Source organism: Podarcis filfolensis (genome assembly GCF_964270895.1).
Source record: "Podarcis filfolensis genome assembly, chromosome: 2".
Classification (NCBI taxonomy): domain Eukaryota; kingdom Metazoa; phylum Chordata; class Lepidosauria; order Squamata; family Lacertidae; genus Podarcis; species Podarcis filfolensis.
Genome location: NC_139605.1, coordinates 100,952,151 through 100,969,394, shown reverse-complemented (window position 1 = coordinate 100,969,394; position 17,244 = coordinate 100,952,151). Strand labels below are relative to the sequence as shown.

At 40.7% G+C, this 17,244-nt stretch overlaps 1 protein-coding gene across 5 annotated transcripts in view; it reads left to right on the top strand.

Moving 5' to 3' along the window:
- CEP112 (centrosomal protein 112) overlaps window positions 1-17,244 on the top strand; it is a 235,632-nt gene that overhangs the window by 199,330 nt on the left and 19,058 nt on the right. For all 5 annotated transcript variants that reach the window (XR_014544414.1, XM_083598626.1, XM_083598625.1 and 2 more), the window contains one exon: window positions 10,733-10,822. Coding sequence is in view for 4 of the 5 variants with exons in the window: in XM_083598626.1 (XP_083454752.1) it covers window positions 10,733-10,822 (90 nt within the window). In the remaining variant the exon portion in view is untranslated. The remainder of the gene's footprint in view (window positions 1-10,732; window positions 10,823-17,244) is intronic.

The following is a 17,244-nucleotide window of genomic DNA, read 5'->3' as shown; positions in this document are numbered from 1 at the left end:
TATAAGTAGTTTTAAATTGGAAGTTTTGAACTTTTTCCTCCACAAGTGTATGCTAAAGCTGTTCTGGTATCTTTGAGTTTAGAAGATCTATTTTCTGAAAAACATGAGTTTTTATCTAAGTTGTTTCCTCTTGCCCAACTGAAGCAAAAATGCATTAGATATCCTAACCAACTGTACTAGCAATACACCAATATTAATATTCTAGCCTTTTAAATATTTATCTAGAGGGTACTGTTTTATGCAGTGATCTCTGACCTTTGAGAGATCTCCCACTAGCACTCTTGACAGTAATCCAAAAGGCTGCTGATGTCAGTGGGAAGGCTTCTCAGTGAATGATATAATAGATGAGTGTTGGGGTGGGTGGGTGCTCAGTTTCGGTAGATACTGTATTTTTCACTCCATAGGACGCACTTTTTCCCTCCTAAAAAGCAAGGGGAAATGTGTGTGCATCTTATGGAGCGAATGCAGGGGGGAGGCAGGCAGAAAAAGCCCCCAAGAGCCGCACACAAGCTCCGCACAGCTCTTGTGGGCTTTTCCCCAGGAGGCAGAAGGAACTGACGCAGCCAGTTAGTCCCTTCTCCCTCCACGTAGAAAAGCCCGCAGGAGCCACGCGCTCCTTAAAGGGTGCGCGGCTCCTGTGGGCTTTTGTGGGAGGTAGGGGTATTGCCATAGCCGAGCACAGCCCCTCCGGCCAGGAGAGGCTGCGCGTGGCTATGGCTTCTTTAGCCGCGCGCAGCCTCTCCCGGCTGGAGAGGTTGTGCGCGGCTAAAGAGGAAGCCAAGACAGCGAGCAGGATCCATCCCGCTCACTGTCTTGGCTTCTTTGCTCTTTGGGACTGGGGGGGGGGAATAAGATTTTTTTTTCTTTATTTCCCCCTCTAAAAACTAGGTGCGCCTTATGGTCCAGTGCGCCTTATGGAGCGAAAAATACGGTAAATGTGGCCCTGCAGGCCTCTCCATCAGGTCCTCAGGACTCCCGCCAGAAACAAACAGTTGATTCAGAGGCTTATTTTGCACAGTCTCTACATAAAAATAGCCTTTGGACGAAAAATATTTCCCCAATAGTTGCTCTACTGCAAAACAAAATGTTCCCCTTAGGAGTAGATAACTTTTTTTCCATTTTTTTTAACATGAGCTCATGGTGGAATTGATTGAGTTCAAATGCTGACAGGAGTATCAATTCACACTCAACCATATGGGAAGAAAACCCCTGACCCAACTGCCCCAATGTCAGAAAGGGTAGGGAAACCTGCTATCCTATTTGTTAATGGGTAACCCAATTTTGCACTTCGTGTGACTGGGGGTGAACTTTGGTAATATTTCGTAATATGGTGCCCTGTGCAAGGCCAAAGTTTGGCGCCCTCAAATGGATATTCTCAGTTATGGGTCGCCTCAATTTTGCGCACACACACCCCATTTTGACACCCTATGTGAAGGAACTGCTCACACCGCCCTAAATTTGGCGCTGCTAGTAAATGCAAGCCCATCTGATCAGCTGAAGCTGTAGGCACCCCTGGCAGTGCCAACACGACTGGCACAAAACGAAAAGGGAAAGGAAATCTTCAGGCCCCAGCTCCTTAAAAAGGGGACAACTGCTGCCCTCCTAAGCAGATCTTCAGAAATGGTTAGACTCCTGTAGTTTTGGCAGGGGGCTTTGGAGGGGCACATAAGAAACCCCTGTGTTTGGCATGCTTTACAGATTGTGATGTTAACACGTTACCTGGACCTATTAATACTGTAAGCACTGTTTTCATTTCTGATTTTGTAATTCCAAGAATCATTCTACCTGATTTCATTGTTTAGATTTTAATTTGCTCCAGAGTAAGGTGAAGAATTCAAAGGTATCACACTTCAAAGAATAAAACCATTCTTGTTTCATTTTAATGGGGCTGTTCATAGGCATATGTTTAAGTATTTTTCTTAATCATTGTGTTCCAGTAGTCAGAAAAACTTTTTGAACAGTGCTGAAAAATATGAGTTGGAGAAAAGGATGAAACATAAGAAAATGTTAAGAGTCTTTAAAGAACTTCTTGAGCTTATAGCTGCCTGGGTTCCTAGATGAAAAACAGTATTTGAGTAAATTTTTAAGAACAGGGAATCAAACTAAACAATAACAATTTGTGTTATCAATTGTATTTTTTTCTACTTTACCCATAATTTACACAGCAATACTGTCTCTACCGCACTGTACAACTAGTTTACATGAATGTAATGGGCAAATTAATAGTGGTCCAGTTTGCATGCAGTGTTAATGCATCATTTAAAATAAACTTTGCTTTAACATGCACAGGTACTTTGCTCCTCGCTGGCTCCTGATAGAGCCATGCAGCAGAGGGAACATGCCTAAAACAAGCCAGAGTCTGGCCTATTGTAAGGTGTGAACCCAAGACCATGGTTTGTTCTCTCGAAACAAACCACAACTGGTAAGCCACAAACAAACCTTGGCTTCTAAGTCAAGACCAGGGGAGGAAACAAAGTGCTCATGGTTATTTAGAACTATCGTTTACTTTGAACAGTGGTTTCTTGTTATGTGTGAACCAGACCAGTATAAGGTGTGTCAAACCAGACACAGGTTTGTTGCTTGATAGTTCTTGCTCGGGAATGGATTCTTTTCACCACTTTCCCACATTGTAAGGTTCTTAGCATGTCAGTATCCTGCCAGGGATTGATCTCACAACTTATTCAACACCGTGGGCTAAATCTACAGTGAGTTTGAGAAATGCTGTTGCATTAAGAAGCAGAGGTTGTTCCTTTATGTGGTGGTGTAAATCCTCACTAGGATTTTTCAGTGTCCTGGAGAGATTGTGTATATGCAATACAAAAACTCTCCAATATATTTCAGCAGTGGGTGTAGTACAAAATACAACTTTCCACCCTTGCAGACATTAGGGTCAATTTCAGTTTATCTCCAGCCCCTATTTTTTGTTTTCAGAATAAAGAAATAGAGACTTCAATACTGGAGTTTGTATTGGACAAGTAGCCCAATGAGTAGCGGAGCAATAATTCAACATCAAAGAGAGAGCTTCTTAGATATATTGGTATTTTGCAACAACTGCAAAAGTTCCCACCAGAAAAGAATTTTTTCATATGTGCACAGCAAACATGTGCCTTAAGTTAACTGCATACACTTTTGTTTTGTTTTCCTTGTACAAAAAGAAAAAGGGTATTGTGTTATTAACATTTCTTTTAAAAAAACACCTACAATTCTGCAGTTTAAGAGGGATAAGGAGAGGACCTCTCATGGATCCCCTGATCCCTTTTTCAGCTGAAATCACCTGATGTATCTGCTTTACAATAACAGATAATATTTTACCAAATGATTAAGAAGTTATAACTTGGTGGTATGTACAGAATACACCAGCGGTTATCAAAGTTTGCTGTCAACTTTTCCTTGTCTTGTTTTAGTACTATCATCAACAGGTCCACATTTAATTGGGGGATATTGAGCAATCAGAGCGAGAATTATTTTACAGGAAGGCATAGGGCAGAAGAATGCTGGGTATAGATTTGCCTCATCACCAGTCAAAATAAATATGGAGACTACCCAACATAAAATACCACCATTTTTGCATAAACCTTCCAAGACAGTTCTTTCACTGCAGCTCAGGAAGGCTTAGGGGTTTGACCATTACTATTTTTCCACAGCACTTGGAATCAACATAGACCTTCCAAGGCAGCAATATTTGTTTCTGTGCTATTCCCAGCTCACCTAAACAGGGGAAGAGTCCCACTTTTCACAAAAAAACTGCACTTGGGTGAGGGGAGCTGAAATTCCCCTTCAAGCCCTTTTCTCTTAAACTACCTCCCTTTAAACCCCAATTCTTTTAAGCCCTGGTGCAGGGGTAAGGATATTACAGCTACAGATTTCAGCCTTCTAGGAGTCTGGGGCAATTCTGATGTGGTTGGGCATTGGCAGCCCAGGCTTTCTCCTGTCAACCTGGCAATGGGCTGCGTTGGCTCTCTCTCAACATCGCATCAGAAGAAAGCCTTGGATATTTCCACAGGCAGAAAATATCCACACACAAGATGGCACTTAGGATTTCCACCGCCTCTTTAGGGGCTGCAAACAGGAAAGAACCTGACCTAGACATTCAGTTGTTATCAGGTATAAACCACTCTGTTCTTCAGAAACGTGGAAATCGAAATCGAAAGAACCCTTGATAAGTGAATTTAAATTTCCTCCCTTTTATGCTAACTGCTCTGGTACACTGAGCTATATAATTTATATCCCTATAAATTCCTTCTGACCTTTCCTAGCTCTGGCATTTTAATTATTTGCCATTGACTTTCACTCAGGATTTCAGCAAGCTACGTATGCTCAATCTCTTGCAGAAAGAAATAGGGGGGAAAGAATAGATTGTGGGAGGATGCTATCAATTTTATGAAGATAATGTTAAATTGCAGCTGCTTCAACTGATGTTCTCGCTTGCAAAACTTGTTGCCAAACATTTCTGACTGCAGCAACTTGAATTTAACCTAGATTGAATATCCACACATTTGGTCTGTTAAGTACATTATGAGTCAGAGGGAATTTTGAGTGAATTAAACTCCCAAACATTTACAAGTGCTATCATGTCAGGCTTATTCATGTGGTAATGAAAAGTTTCCCTCCTCTTTCAAATACCAAGCCTAACACCCGATCATAGCCAACATTCCTTTAGGGCTTTTCCAGTGATGTCGCCCCACACCATAATTGTGCCAACCCCAATATAATGGTGGTAGCATTATAATCCTGCCACCCAAATACAGTCAGGGAGGAGCCTTGCTAGGTGGAGTTATAATGCTGCTCGTGTACTGTGATTTATTTATTTGTACCAGTCAGGGGAAATGTGTGCTGCAGACATGGCTGTGAAGCTAAGTAATACCACTAAATAGTATAATTAACTTTCTTTTAGCCCCATTTGCCTTGCAGTTCTATTGAAAAAGGAAAACGCTGTTCTGAGCTTCTTGACAGAGGGTTAGGAAGCAAACATAAACAACTATATTTCTCATTGTTTTTGCAGGCCTCGCAGTAGGTCTAAGTAGTTAAACCTCTCCCTTCCAAGTTATCTTAAAGTGCTGTGGAGAGCCGTTTGGGTGGGTATATCTGTAATATTTCTCAATATAGATCTATATGCAAAGAAGTATTGCTTGCGTTCAATCAGTTTCTCCAAGTTAAGCACTCACAATGTTAGATCTTAGAATTCAATCAAACCGTTTCACTTTCGCATTTTGTACAAAATTTATGAACTTGTTACCAAGTAGATGTTTTAATGACTCCATATCAAAACTACTCTGGTGTCCTATCTGCCTGAATAGAGTTTTAAATCTGTTTTTAAAATCTGCTGACCAAACTAATCACCTGTTTTTTGTTTGTTTTTAAGCATAGTTAATTGCCATGTTGGTGAATGAAAAATCTGAAAAGTCAGTCAGAATAATGCTTTCTCTACAACATTGTAAGAGAGTTTTGGAAGGTATTCTGAAGGAAAACAAGACCTTTAGGTGCATATCAGTCAAGATGCTGATGGGAAACTCCCTTGCCCACAAGAGTCAGAACTCCTCTTAATAATCTTCCAGTAATAGTATCTGGAAAACCAGCATAGGGACAGTGAGACCAAAGGAAGCATGTAGCAAAATAATTATTTGTACCTGCTATTTTAAAACTTGCTTTTGATTCAAATGTTGTAGCCACACATGGAAGCTTTTAAAAATTCGCTTCTACCTGGTAACTGCTCCACAGGAAAACCATAGCATTTTTAAGTGGGTCAGTTTAATTAAGTAGAGAATCTCATGCCAGTGCCAGCTGCCAGAAATGCACAGCTCCAAGTAAACCCAGTTGATCTCCATGGTTAGCAGTTTACAAATGTAACTTCATGTTGATTGATTAACCATATGTGGTGGTAAAAATTAAATAAATTCTGAGAGCTACTTTTGGCGTCATTGTTTGCCAACAAAACGTGCTTAATGAACAGAACCAATGGCTCCATTCATGTGGAGTCGAACCTAGGTTCTCTAACGGCTTAGTTGTCAAACAAATCGGCTCCCGGACACCGAAAACCTGGAAGCAAGTGTTCCAGTTTTTGAACGTTTTTCGGAAGCCAAACATCTGACGCGGCTTCCGCTTGAGTGCAGGAAGCTCCTGCAGCCAATCGGAAGCTGCGCCTCTGTTTTCGAACAGTTTTGGGAGTCGAACAGACTTCCGGAACAGATTAAGTTTGAGAACCATGGTTCCACTGTATTGTTCTCAGCCTTGCTCTGCATCACAGTTTATCTCTTTTAGTGGAGACAGGATTCCTTGATAGTGGTAGATCATAGGATCATCAATGAGAAAGTTGCATGGATGCTCAGTTCCAACAAAACCATTTTCCTCTGTATACTCACAAGGAAAAAAACCACCAAAGAGCCACCCCACCATGGCTGCCAGTTTTGACCTTGGTGATAGTATTATAACTGCAAGGCATTGTTCTATGCTGTATTTAATAATAAAGTATTAGGTGCAAGAGAAAATGTAATAAATCAAAGGTTTATCATTTATCTGGTTTCCCCCCACTTATATCAATATATCAAAGTGATTATGCCTTTTTCCATAACTCTATAGTGCACTCACATTGTTACAGGAGTAGAGCTTATCTCATTTACATTTTTAAGTGCCTTTCAAAGTATGGAATATCTGTGCTAGAAAGCAAAACATTGCACTTCCTTGTTCTCTGGCCAATACAAAGCACATCCAAGGTCAGGTATGGTGTAAACCTTCAACAGCAAACATATTTGCTTGTCATTTGAAAGCCAACTTGGCTGAAATAAAAAGCTATCTTTATAGCAGTGATGCAAGTCATCTCTGCAGCTGAGAGAATCTGATTAATACTTGTTCCTTGCACAGTGTAACTTTTAGTCATTATTTATCCCTTGAGGATAACACATCAGTCACTTTCATAATTCCATAGTGCTGGTATCATTCCATCAGACTTTATTTTTAAGCGACACTGTATGGTCCATCCCAACTAGTCATTTAACAGGAATCTGTAGGCTTTGGGTTTTAGAGGTTTGAACCTGAATGGTGTGGTTTTTTTTCTGAAAAAAATGCCTAGTGTATTATTGAGCAGTTGAAACTAGTGCAGTAAGCTTTTTTGCTGAATCATGACTTCTGAACCTTAATTCTACATTTAATTTTCAAAAGATGCTATATTGTGTTTCCAGAAAAAGCTGCCAAGTGCTGCTTATTACATTTTTAAATGTATCCTGCTTGAAGAAAGGAAGGCTAGCATATTAACTGCAGCAGAGGGCATGCAGGTTTCTGGATTAATATCCACAGCCCGAATCTCTCACTTGAATATAGAGTATTTCCCCAGCCCATTAACTCAAATTGCTTGCAAAATGTAGCATGTCAGTGATGCATCCAATAGTTCTTATTAAGAATCTGATTTATAAAGTATATCTGGTCTTTAGTGATGGGATTAGGTCTTTAGCGATGGAAACTGTAAATGACATACTTTCCCAAACTGGAGAAAAACTGACCAGATTGTAGGTAGTGCATCTTTATCCTGGGGCAGAATTGATGTCCCAGATTAATTTACATCTTGCAGGTGTCTTCTAGTGTCTGTCAAGTTGCTCTTCTTTAATAAAATGCACTCCTTCCTTTCATGTATGGGGAAAATTTCCTAGCTAACAGTGACCTTAAAGAGACCAGATAGGAAGGGCAACTGCCTTCCTTTTTCAAATGCAAAGCTATTGCATGTGAAGTAGCACCCTATTTTCTGAAGACCAATGTACCATCTATATATTTGGGGAAATGGTTTGCCCATTTGCTTGTATTCTGCGAGTTTGGACGCCTCTCAAGATATCGTCACCAAACTTTGCATGGGATTCCCAAGGTGGGGCCAGTAGTCTTTGTGGATGTTTGAACACTGGCTGCCATTTTGAATTGAATCTGAATTTGCCAATAAATTGACATGTCAACAGACTGCGTAAAAATTCTTCTGTCAGTTGTTAAACCATATGTGTCCTCATTTGTGAATTGTGATATTATTTTGAAGATGTATTTTAATATGGATATCATTAACAAAACGACTGCATGAAGCTTCTTGTCAAATCCGAACTATTCTCTGGGCAAATTAAAATAAGAATGCACACAAACTTCTTTCTGTATAGTTAAAGTACACTTTTCCCGCTGGTACTTGCCACAGCTTTTAATTCCCAGTTCTACTTTTGGCACATCTCTTAGCAGTCTTAATTCCCATAATCCAGATCATAACGCACCACTGGAAGAGCAACAACGATGCCAAAAGTTACACCATGCCACCATTTAGAAATCCCAGGAAGTTGGAATGTAAAGTTCATTCCTTTCCCATTTGCGCATATTATCTTTTTAGAATGATAATGATCCCAGGGGATAGTCTGAAGGCATACGATGGGGCAACTTTGCTGGAGTTCAGCATAGTCAGCCTGCTCTCATTAGTTGCATCAGACCTGTAATATGCATAACTTGTGGCAATTAATTTCAAACAAGTTTGAAGCCCATTCTTTCCTCCATAATTTAGCTTTTTGGAAGCACTTGGTAGAGGGTGGAGGAACCCAAAGCACACAGATAATTAAAAAGTTCAGATGCTGTAATTTGTATGCTGTTAATTACTGATACAGTGTCATACTGCTGTTGAAAAGTAGGAGCATGTATGAATTTGGCGGACCCAGAACTTCAGAAGAGCATGGTACAACAACTGAGCCTTTTCACCTCATTGCCCAATGTAATGAAAGGGATGTGGGGACAAAAGACGGCGTTACAGACCTTTCTTTTAACTGCCCTAACCTTGGTTCCTTTGGCAGCAAATGTTGCAACATGTGTTTTATGGTGGACTTCCATTATGGCACGCTGTGTATGTATGTAATGTATAACAATATGGAATTGTTAACATCTGAAGCTCTCTCGGTGTCGATTAAGGTTTTTGGCATCATAATATGTTAAAGCTTTACAGCATTAATGCTTTCAAGTTAACTCTTGGAATCACTTCAGAACAATTATGCAAGGGCTATCAGAAGTATTTCTCTTATCTTATCTGGATAGCCATTTTATCCTGTAAAAGATTTAAGCCTACTCTGCTCTGTTAATTGTCTAAGAGTTAGAAAGGGGATGATGTTAGATCTTTGTACTGCAAGTTATTTTAGTTGCTTCCAGTAGGATTAAAAGTTTTGCTCATTGAGAAGGAAGTGCTAAGTGTGCCACAAGCACTCAAATGAATCACGTCCTATGTTTTCTAGTTTATCCAGTCTACATTTTTTAGTGGGCAATGAGATAGAATTCAGAGATAGTGATGAGATAGTAATGTTCAGAGGTTTAAGTCCAATTCAAAGAGGATATGCAGTCCATTGCAAACTGCACATTCATTGCAAATTCCACGTTCTATTATTAATCTCAGGGAGCAGCATTCAAAGTTGCACATCCATAGAAGGATTTCTCTTTGTGCAACAGAATTTTCCTCCATCCCTTCCCCTGGTGTGCCCCCTAAATCTGCTGGTGGTGGTGGGGGGTGTCCTCCCAACCCTCCGGAACAAATCTGGGGAAGAGAGGGAAGGAAAGTCTCATTGTGTATTGCACACAACTATCTAACTGACACAGGTGGCGCTGTGGGTTAAACCACAGAGCCTAGGACTTGCCAATCAGAAGGTTGGCAGTTCAAATCCCCGCGACACGGTGAGCTCCCGTTGCTCAGTCCCTGCTCCTGCCAACCTAGCAGTTCGAAAGCACGTCAAAGTGGAAGTAGATAAATAGGAACCTCTCTGGCGGGAAGGTAAACGGTGTTTCCATGCGCTGCTCTGGTTCACCAGAAGCGGCTTAGTCATGCTGGCCACATGACCCGGAAGCTGTATGCCGGCTCCCTTGGCCAATAAAGCAAGATGAGCGCCGCATCCCCAGAGTCGGCCACGACTGGACCTAATGGTCAGGGGTCCCTTTACCTTTATCTAACTGAATGCTTCCCACAATCTATTATCAAGGACACATTTCGCTCTTACATCTGAAAAAGATTGTTTACTTTGAAAACCTAGAATCCACTTTCTATCTAGTTGGACCATTTCTCCAACTAGCTAAGTATTTTCCATACAGGCTGGTAGGAGTTCTCAGGGGTTTCTGATAGAAATATTCTCCCAGCCTTAGAGACTGAACCCAGGAAAGTGCTGCATGCAAGGCATGTGCCTAAGTGTTGAACTTCTGATTCTCGTTACACTGGATTGTTGGAGAGAGCCTACCTTTTGTGTGTGAGAGAGTTGATGTTCTTGGTGTTGCCCTCTGACTGGAGGGAGGCAAACCCAGAGCAAGACCCATGCAGAGACCCAACTCTGTGCATACGAAATGAATGCTTAAACTAGAAGCAATGAAAGGAACTTGCAATACAGCTGATGAGGACATGGAACAGCATTTACCATTCCACTCCCCACAGGGAAATGAGACCAGGTCAGAGCCAGGGATCATATAAATGAGCAGGCTCCTTTGCAGGCTGCTGGAAGCCTGTTGTTGTTGTTCCCATGACTTGCCAGCAGTCCTAAAGGACACTAGTGTGCCTTGTTTTAACAAATACAACTGCTATCAGTGCTGCTGTAGAAAGGAATTAATGAAAAGAAAGCTAATGGAGGCCGCCACTCTGTTTGTCATTGCGGAATGCAGAAGACCCATGAGTTAAGCTTTCAGATGTTGCATTCATTCCATTTTGTTTCTTTCTGATCTTAAGAATGTTCATATCTGCTTTGTTTTGATATTTTTTCAGGGCTTGCAGGATGAAATTGAAACCTACTGCAATCAGGTTCGCTCTGTTCAAAAGAAGTTACAGCACAGAGATCTGGAGACACAGGAACAGGTAAAATGTTGTTGCTTGATAGATTTCTGCCCTTGGGCAGGGAGACTGTACGTATACTGGAAAACAATTTCTTGCTTGAAGACGCAACCACATTTTTGGCTGAATTTTCAGTGTGCTTTATATTTGTTTTTGTTCATAGAAAAAGAATTAAACTGTCTGTACCCTGGGGACAGGTTTTTATGTAGTTTTGTCTCTTTCAACCCAGTATTTCAGCTACCTTATGCTGTCAAATGATACATATTTATTTGTAAATGGCAATACCATTTGTAATATATGTTTTTAGGTATTTATTCAGGTGGGCAATTTAACCATTTTCAGAAAAACTATACAGGTGGCAAACATTTCACACAAGGTTTCTGTTTTTGACCTCCATGCGTATTGGCAGAGCATGTATAAGCGCAGACCCCCCTTACGCCCCCCCATTACTCCCCCATTCTGCCTACTTCCAGGTCTAAAATGATCCACGCGTTGGTGATCGTGCATCAGTTGGATGTGCTTAAAATGGTTGATGCCTGTACACACCAAATAAAACTTTTAAGTAGAGATAAAATCATATTAACTATATGACATTCTCTTGCCCTCTTCTCTTGTATATTAAGTGCTTCTTCAAATGAGACATGTTATATTCAGATGTAGTGTTAAACCATGATTTAGCGTCACAAGGATCAACAGGTGAGGCCTTCCCTTCCTTGATGCATGGGGAAAAGAAGTTTAAAGCTTCTGACCATCAGTTTTGAACAAAAACTCACAGAAGTTTTAAACTCTTTTCTCCCTTGAAGGGTGGGGAAGTGGAAAGGGAACATTCAAGTCTAAACACCAGGGTTGCTCATGGTCATAATGCTAAAACATGCTGAATAAATAGGAGTGAGTATGACTTGGGAATGCAAAAGGTAAGTACTGGAACACTGCTTTTCCTCCCGCACATCCTACTCCTGATGAAGTGACTTGTGGGTTTCAAGTGCTATATAGATGAAAAACAAAACGTTTATTTAAAGGGGCATATGAAATATCATCCTGAGCTTTTAAGGCTGCAGTTGTACTGTGCACACTTACCAGGGGGGGAAAGACATTGAACTTAGACATCTGATTAGACATGTAGAATTGGGCAACACAATAAATACTGCAGTGTAAAAGAGAATAAAGAAATACTTATTCTTAGAGCCATGATATTTAGCCATGGATCCTTTGCTTGTTATGAGGATTAAAAAGTTTCTTTCTTTACAAACCCACATGTAAAGTTTTCAGATTTTGGTCCAGTGCCAAAATATTTGCTGTTCATTCTTAACTCTGTATACTTTGCATAGTTATATTGCAAGAACGGTTATCGGATAATCTGAAAGATTCTTTTTCCATGAGTAATGCTGTGGCTGTTTGCATATTTTAAAGAGAGAAAATGTTTTCTGAGGGAGCGGTTCATTGTTTAAGGAAATTAACCAACTCTCTGATTCCTGATTTTTATACTTTCATGTTTATCATTCATTACCTTCTACTTCATATAGTCTATTATCCTTGCATTTTGTACAGCAAGGGGGCTAGAATTATGTGGGGTTTAAAGTATCACACTAGGACTTGAGAGAACTTGGTTCAAATACCCATTCAGCTGTGTAGTTATCACTATTTCTCAATGTAACCTATCTCAGTAAGTTAACATGATAATATGATGGGATGGTATAAAGTTGTATGCCACCCTGAGATCCTTGGAGAAAGAACAGGCTGAAAGGTAGTACATAATAAATCCTAGGTGTTCTTTAACAGTTGCCAAAAATTCTGCCAAGGCTTTAATTTTTATGCAGGCTTCCCATTTCCCCATTCCGTTCATCTTTCTGATCTTTATCTGCTACCTATAACTCACAATTCCTTCTGTCATTCTTAGTTATACATAAATGTCCACACGTTTTTATAACAAATGGGAGTTAAGTAGCAGGGCTGATAATAAGGTTATATGCATGTACAACAAATGAGAAGTTGCTGTGATGTGTTCCGATGGATTGAGCCCAGCTGCTTTTATCAGACAGTGGCTTTGTGGGGTTTGCTGTGGTTGACTGGGGAGGGTGTAGGTTGGCTGCCATTGACGATCTGATCAACCCTTTCTTGGAGGAGTTACACAACATTCTGGAAATGGGTTGAACTGCATGTGAACAGTCATGTGATACCCACAAACCCATTGTGTTCTACTCCAACTCATGGTAGACTCACTGAAACTAATGGGCCTAAGCCAGTCGTGTCTATTAGTGTTAATGGGTACGCTCTGAGTATGATTTGACACTGGATACAACCCATTTTGTCCATGCTCCGTCCTGGAGGGGAATAGGTACACTAGTCAACAGCTCACTGGGTGTACTTCCAGCACACTGTTGTTTCCTGTGTACATCTACATGCCACCTAGGTAAAGGTAAAGGGACCCCTGACCATTAGGTCCAGTCATGACCAACTCTGGGGTTGCGGCACTTTATTGGCCGAGGGAGCCGGCGTACAGCTTCTGGGTCATGTGGCCAGCATGACTAAGCCGCTTCTGGCGAACCAGAGCAGCACACAGAAACGCCGTTTACCTTCCCGCCAGAGTGGTACCTAGTTATCTACTTGTACTTTGACGTGCTTTCGAACTGCTAAGTTGGCAGGAGCAGGGACCGAGCAACGGGAGCTCACCCCATCGTGGGGATTCGAACCACCGACCTTCTGATTGGCAAGTCCTAGGCTCTGTGGTTTAACCCACAGTGCCACCGCGTCCTATGCCACCTAATCGGTCAGTAAATCAGCACATGTAAAAAGTGTTCCTTAATACCATGACAAATACTTTGTATGTTCAGCAGAGGAGAATAAAAACAAAAATGGGGATTTGAAACAAATTTTGGGGGAGATGCTCTTCTATTAGCTGCCTTCTCCCTCCCTACTATAGTTTCTAACTGCTGATTCACATAATGCATCACTGGAGAGTTCATCTGATGTCTATCACCCAGTGATACACAGCTAAAAATATACATACAGCAGGATGATATGGGAATAAGTTGAAGAATCCTGAAATGGTAGAATGGACTGTGTGTGTCTCTCTCTCTCTCTCTCTCTCACACACACACACACAGAGAGAGAGAGAGAGAGAGAGAGAGAATAGTAGCCCATTCCAGTTCATCTAATTAACAGCCATGATAATTAAAGCACATCCTTAGTACTTTCCCCCCTAAGTGTACCAAATATTATTGTCTTGATAACACATTTTCTAAAGGTTCACAATTTGCCTTGGCACAATTACAAAAGGCAATTTCCTGGGCCTTTGCAAGTCTGTTTTGAGTGAGAGAAATGCAGGTTTAAATGGCTGCTGTTTTTCATTAAAAGGAAAACTCTTGTGTTTTGATTCTATAACAAACAAATGAATGAGACATGAAAAAAATTGTTGTGTTTTTAATTAAAAACACAAGGCTGTTTCTCATTATTTCCTGTTGGGTGGTATCTTGGTTCTTCATGTTTGCCTTGTTTTTAGATGAGGCAACTCTCTAACTTTGTGCTCATGTCTCACAAGTTCACTAGAGGGCAAACTACACATTACTCTTCAGCCGTGTGTAATGATGGCCCTGTGGCCTCCTTCAGTGCTGCAAAGTAAGTCCAGAACACAGGTGGGGTTACAAGCATTGGTGAGGGAGGGGAAAGTTTAGGGCTGTAAACAGTTAAGCACTTGCTTCACTCCGGTTGCTTCTCTGATGCCTGTCACCCCTGCTAGGAAGAATACACCATTTGTGCTTCATTACACAGACATGGCTATATTGTATTGTGTCATTTGTTCTTCAGATGAAGAATGCACTTTTGCTTGGGCTTCATCTTAGCAGCATGCAAGGCATTAGCTTTCCCCACTGTGCATGTGAGAAATATTTTTAAACTTCTGTTAAATTTAATAGAATGGATCTCTAAAAAAGGCAGTATTGCTAAGCAAAATTGCCATACCTAAATGTGGCTTCTGAAACTAGAAACCGAAGGAAAGTTTGACAGCTAAAACTTTTGACAGACACTAGTCAAAAAGGGATCTCTGCCTGAATGTACACAATCGCTAAGATCTCCCTTCTGTAGCTCCACCTTTATATCTCTGAAGACATTTAATCTAGGACAAGTCCCCAAAGCATCTTAAATAGAAGATAATTGGTCCCAAACTGAAAATCAAATATAAATAATTTGTGAATATTATTAAAAGAATAAGGATAAGTTCCACTATCATTTCCACATTCTTTAATATTTATTTTGAAATAAATTCAAACACAAGAAAATGGAGGCTTGAATATGTTGTTGTCTAGAAGTAGAGTGAAGTCTGTTTAGAAAATACTAATTCCATTTCATTCCAAAGTGCAAAATGAAAACAGAAGTGATAATTGCAAGAGAAATATGATTCAATGGCACATTGAGTTTGCCAGTTGAATGTTTATTATTCTAACTTAAGTTATTTTTTTGACCATTGGGTGTTTACAGTCTTCAGCCTAACTTGTCTGTGTCTATTCCAATTAAATAAATGTGTTCTCACACAACAGTGATGCATCTTTTGAAAAATTTGGTTGCTAATCATAGAGAACATTTGCCACATCTTCTTATTAAAGGAAACGTGATTGGTCGCAGGTTATGGATATAATAAGTTAAATCATCATGCTTATGTTATAATGGATCCTCTTGCTGCCTGTTTTAGTGGTTTAGACAGTAGGTATCAAATTTCTCTGAGACATTCTATTCTTTTACTTGTCGGTTGATCTCAAGATTGGTCTTGTCAGGTGCTAGAGGGCTCAGACTATGTTAAAACTTTAGAGACACTGGAAACAGCCCAATTGATGGAAATTATATGAAGGGAAAATGGGGAAGGGGACTGTTCACATCAATATCACTAATGGATAAGTGAAAACCATGTATTGTCCATTAGATGAATACTGTGATTCTGTATTACTGGGTAGAACTTGTTTCTGTAACAACTCTATATAAGTGAAAGATAAAGGAAAGTAGAACCTTAAGTTGACTATCCAATTTTTCCTATCCACCACCATCCCATTTCCAGACCAAGTCAAGGACAGATGACAATTTGAGACAGCCCCATGGTTGTCATAGAGGCCATGAAGTCCTGAGCCAGAACATGGATGTTGAAATCAACCAGAGCTATCATTCTTAATTCCTCCAGCACACTCCTGAGATTACTTCCACCAGCTCAGTCAGAGAAGCTACTGGGCATCAGGGTAGATGGTACACTAGTAACAGCCCTCCCTAGCAGCGCTGTAGCTATTGGAGAGCTAGCTGGGGTTTTTTTGCCCTGGGTGAAGCCTCCAGAGGGGCACCATTGAGGCTCCCAACCTGTGTGTGTGTGCACATGCGCAAATGCGCATGGAGGTCTTTGGCCAATCACCAGGTGCAGGCCCTCACAGCCAGCTTCAAGATAGGGGTTTCCTGGTGATGGAGATGGAAGTTGATGGATCTCAGCTACACTCCACTCCCATACTGGCCCTTGCAACCTCTCTTGGTGTTGCTCAAAAGTATCTGAGTAAGCGCAGCGCACTCACCCAAGTCTCAGAAAAACACACCCAGATCAGCACCCAGGATGAGTGAGGTCTTGTTGTGTACTGCTCTGGTGTTAAGCAACAGCACACAAGAGACTAGTGGCTTGCTAAGTGTCTTTGTAGCAACAGGGACAATTTGATTTCACAATCTGCAACGAATGTATATAGCAGAATCACCAAACACGGGAAATGAGGGCTAGGATCATTTTCTAAGCCCTTTTTTCCAGTCCTTTTATCTAAGTGGAAAGATACCAAAGTGGGTAGAGAGTTCTTGTACAAGCAGAACATTGCCAAAGAGGCCAACAGAGGTAAATGGTAGCTACAAAGAAGTGAACCTTGATAATCAGGCACAGTCTCAGAAAAGTACAAAGGTGAGCGTGCAGCTGCCGTGGCAAATAACAGATAGTTAACGTGATTTGAGCAGCTGGAAATAGGAAGTGGAAAGAGGGGATAAGGGAGATAGAAAAGGCATGTAAACAAAGTTGAAAGGCACTGAGTAAACTTGCTTAAAAGGAAGAGAGTGAAATTTTGATAAGAATATTAAGTGACTGTGCCAGTGTTCCAGCATTGATGAGATGTTCTGCAATTTCAGTTATTTATTTTCCTTATTAGGAAAGGACACGTTGGAAGATACAGCTTTTCTTTTTACACAATGAATCATTTTGCAGAACCATAGAAACAATTGAAGGATTTGTCTCCTTTCATGGGGCAGAATTATTTGCAATAGTTTAGAATGGGGATGCCTGAGCTGGGCTATTCAGTAAAGAAAAAATGTGGTAATGGAAACACAAATGCAAAAATGGGCATCAGTAGACAAGAAGTGTGGTAGGTTCCTGATAGCTCTTCATCAGGAACAATATTTTAGCTGTCTAATGAAAAGTAGTGCTGAATTTCTCAACCGATGGGGTA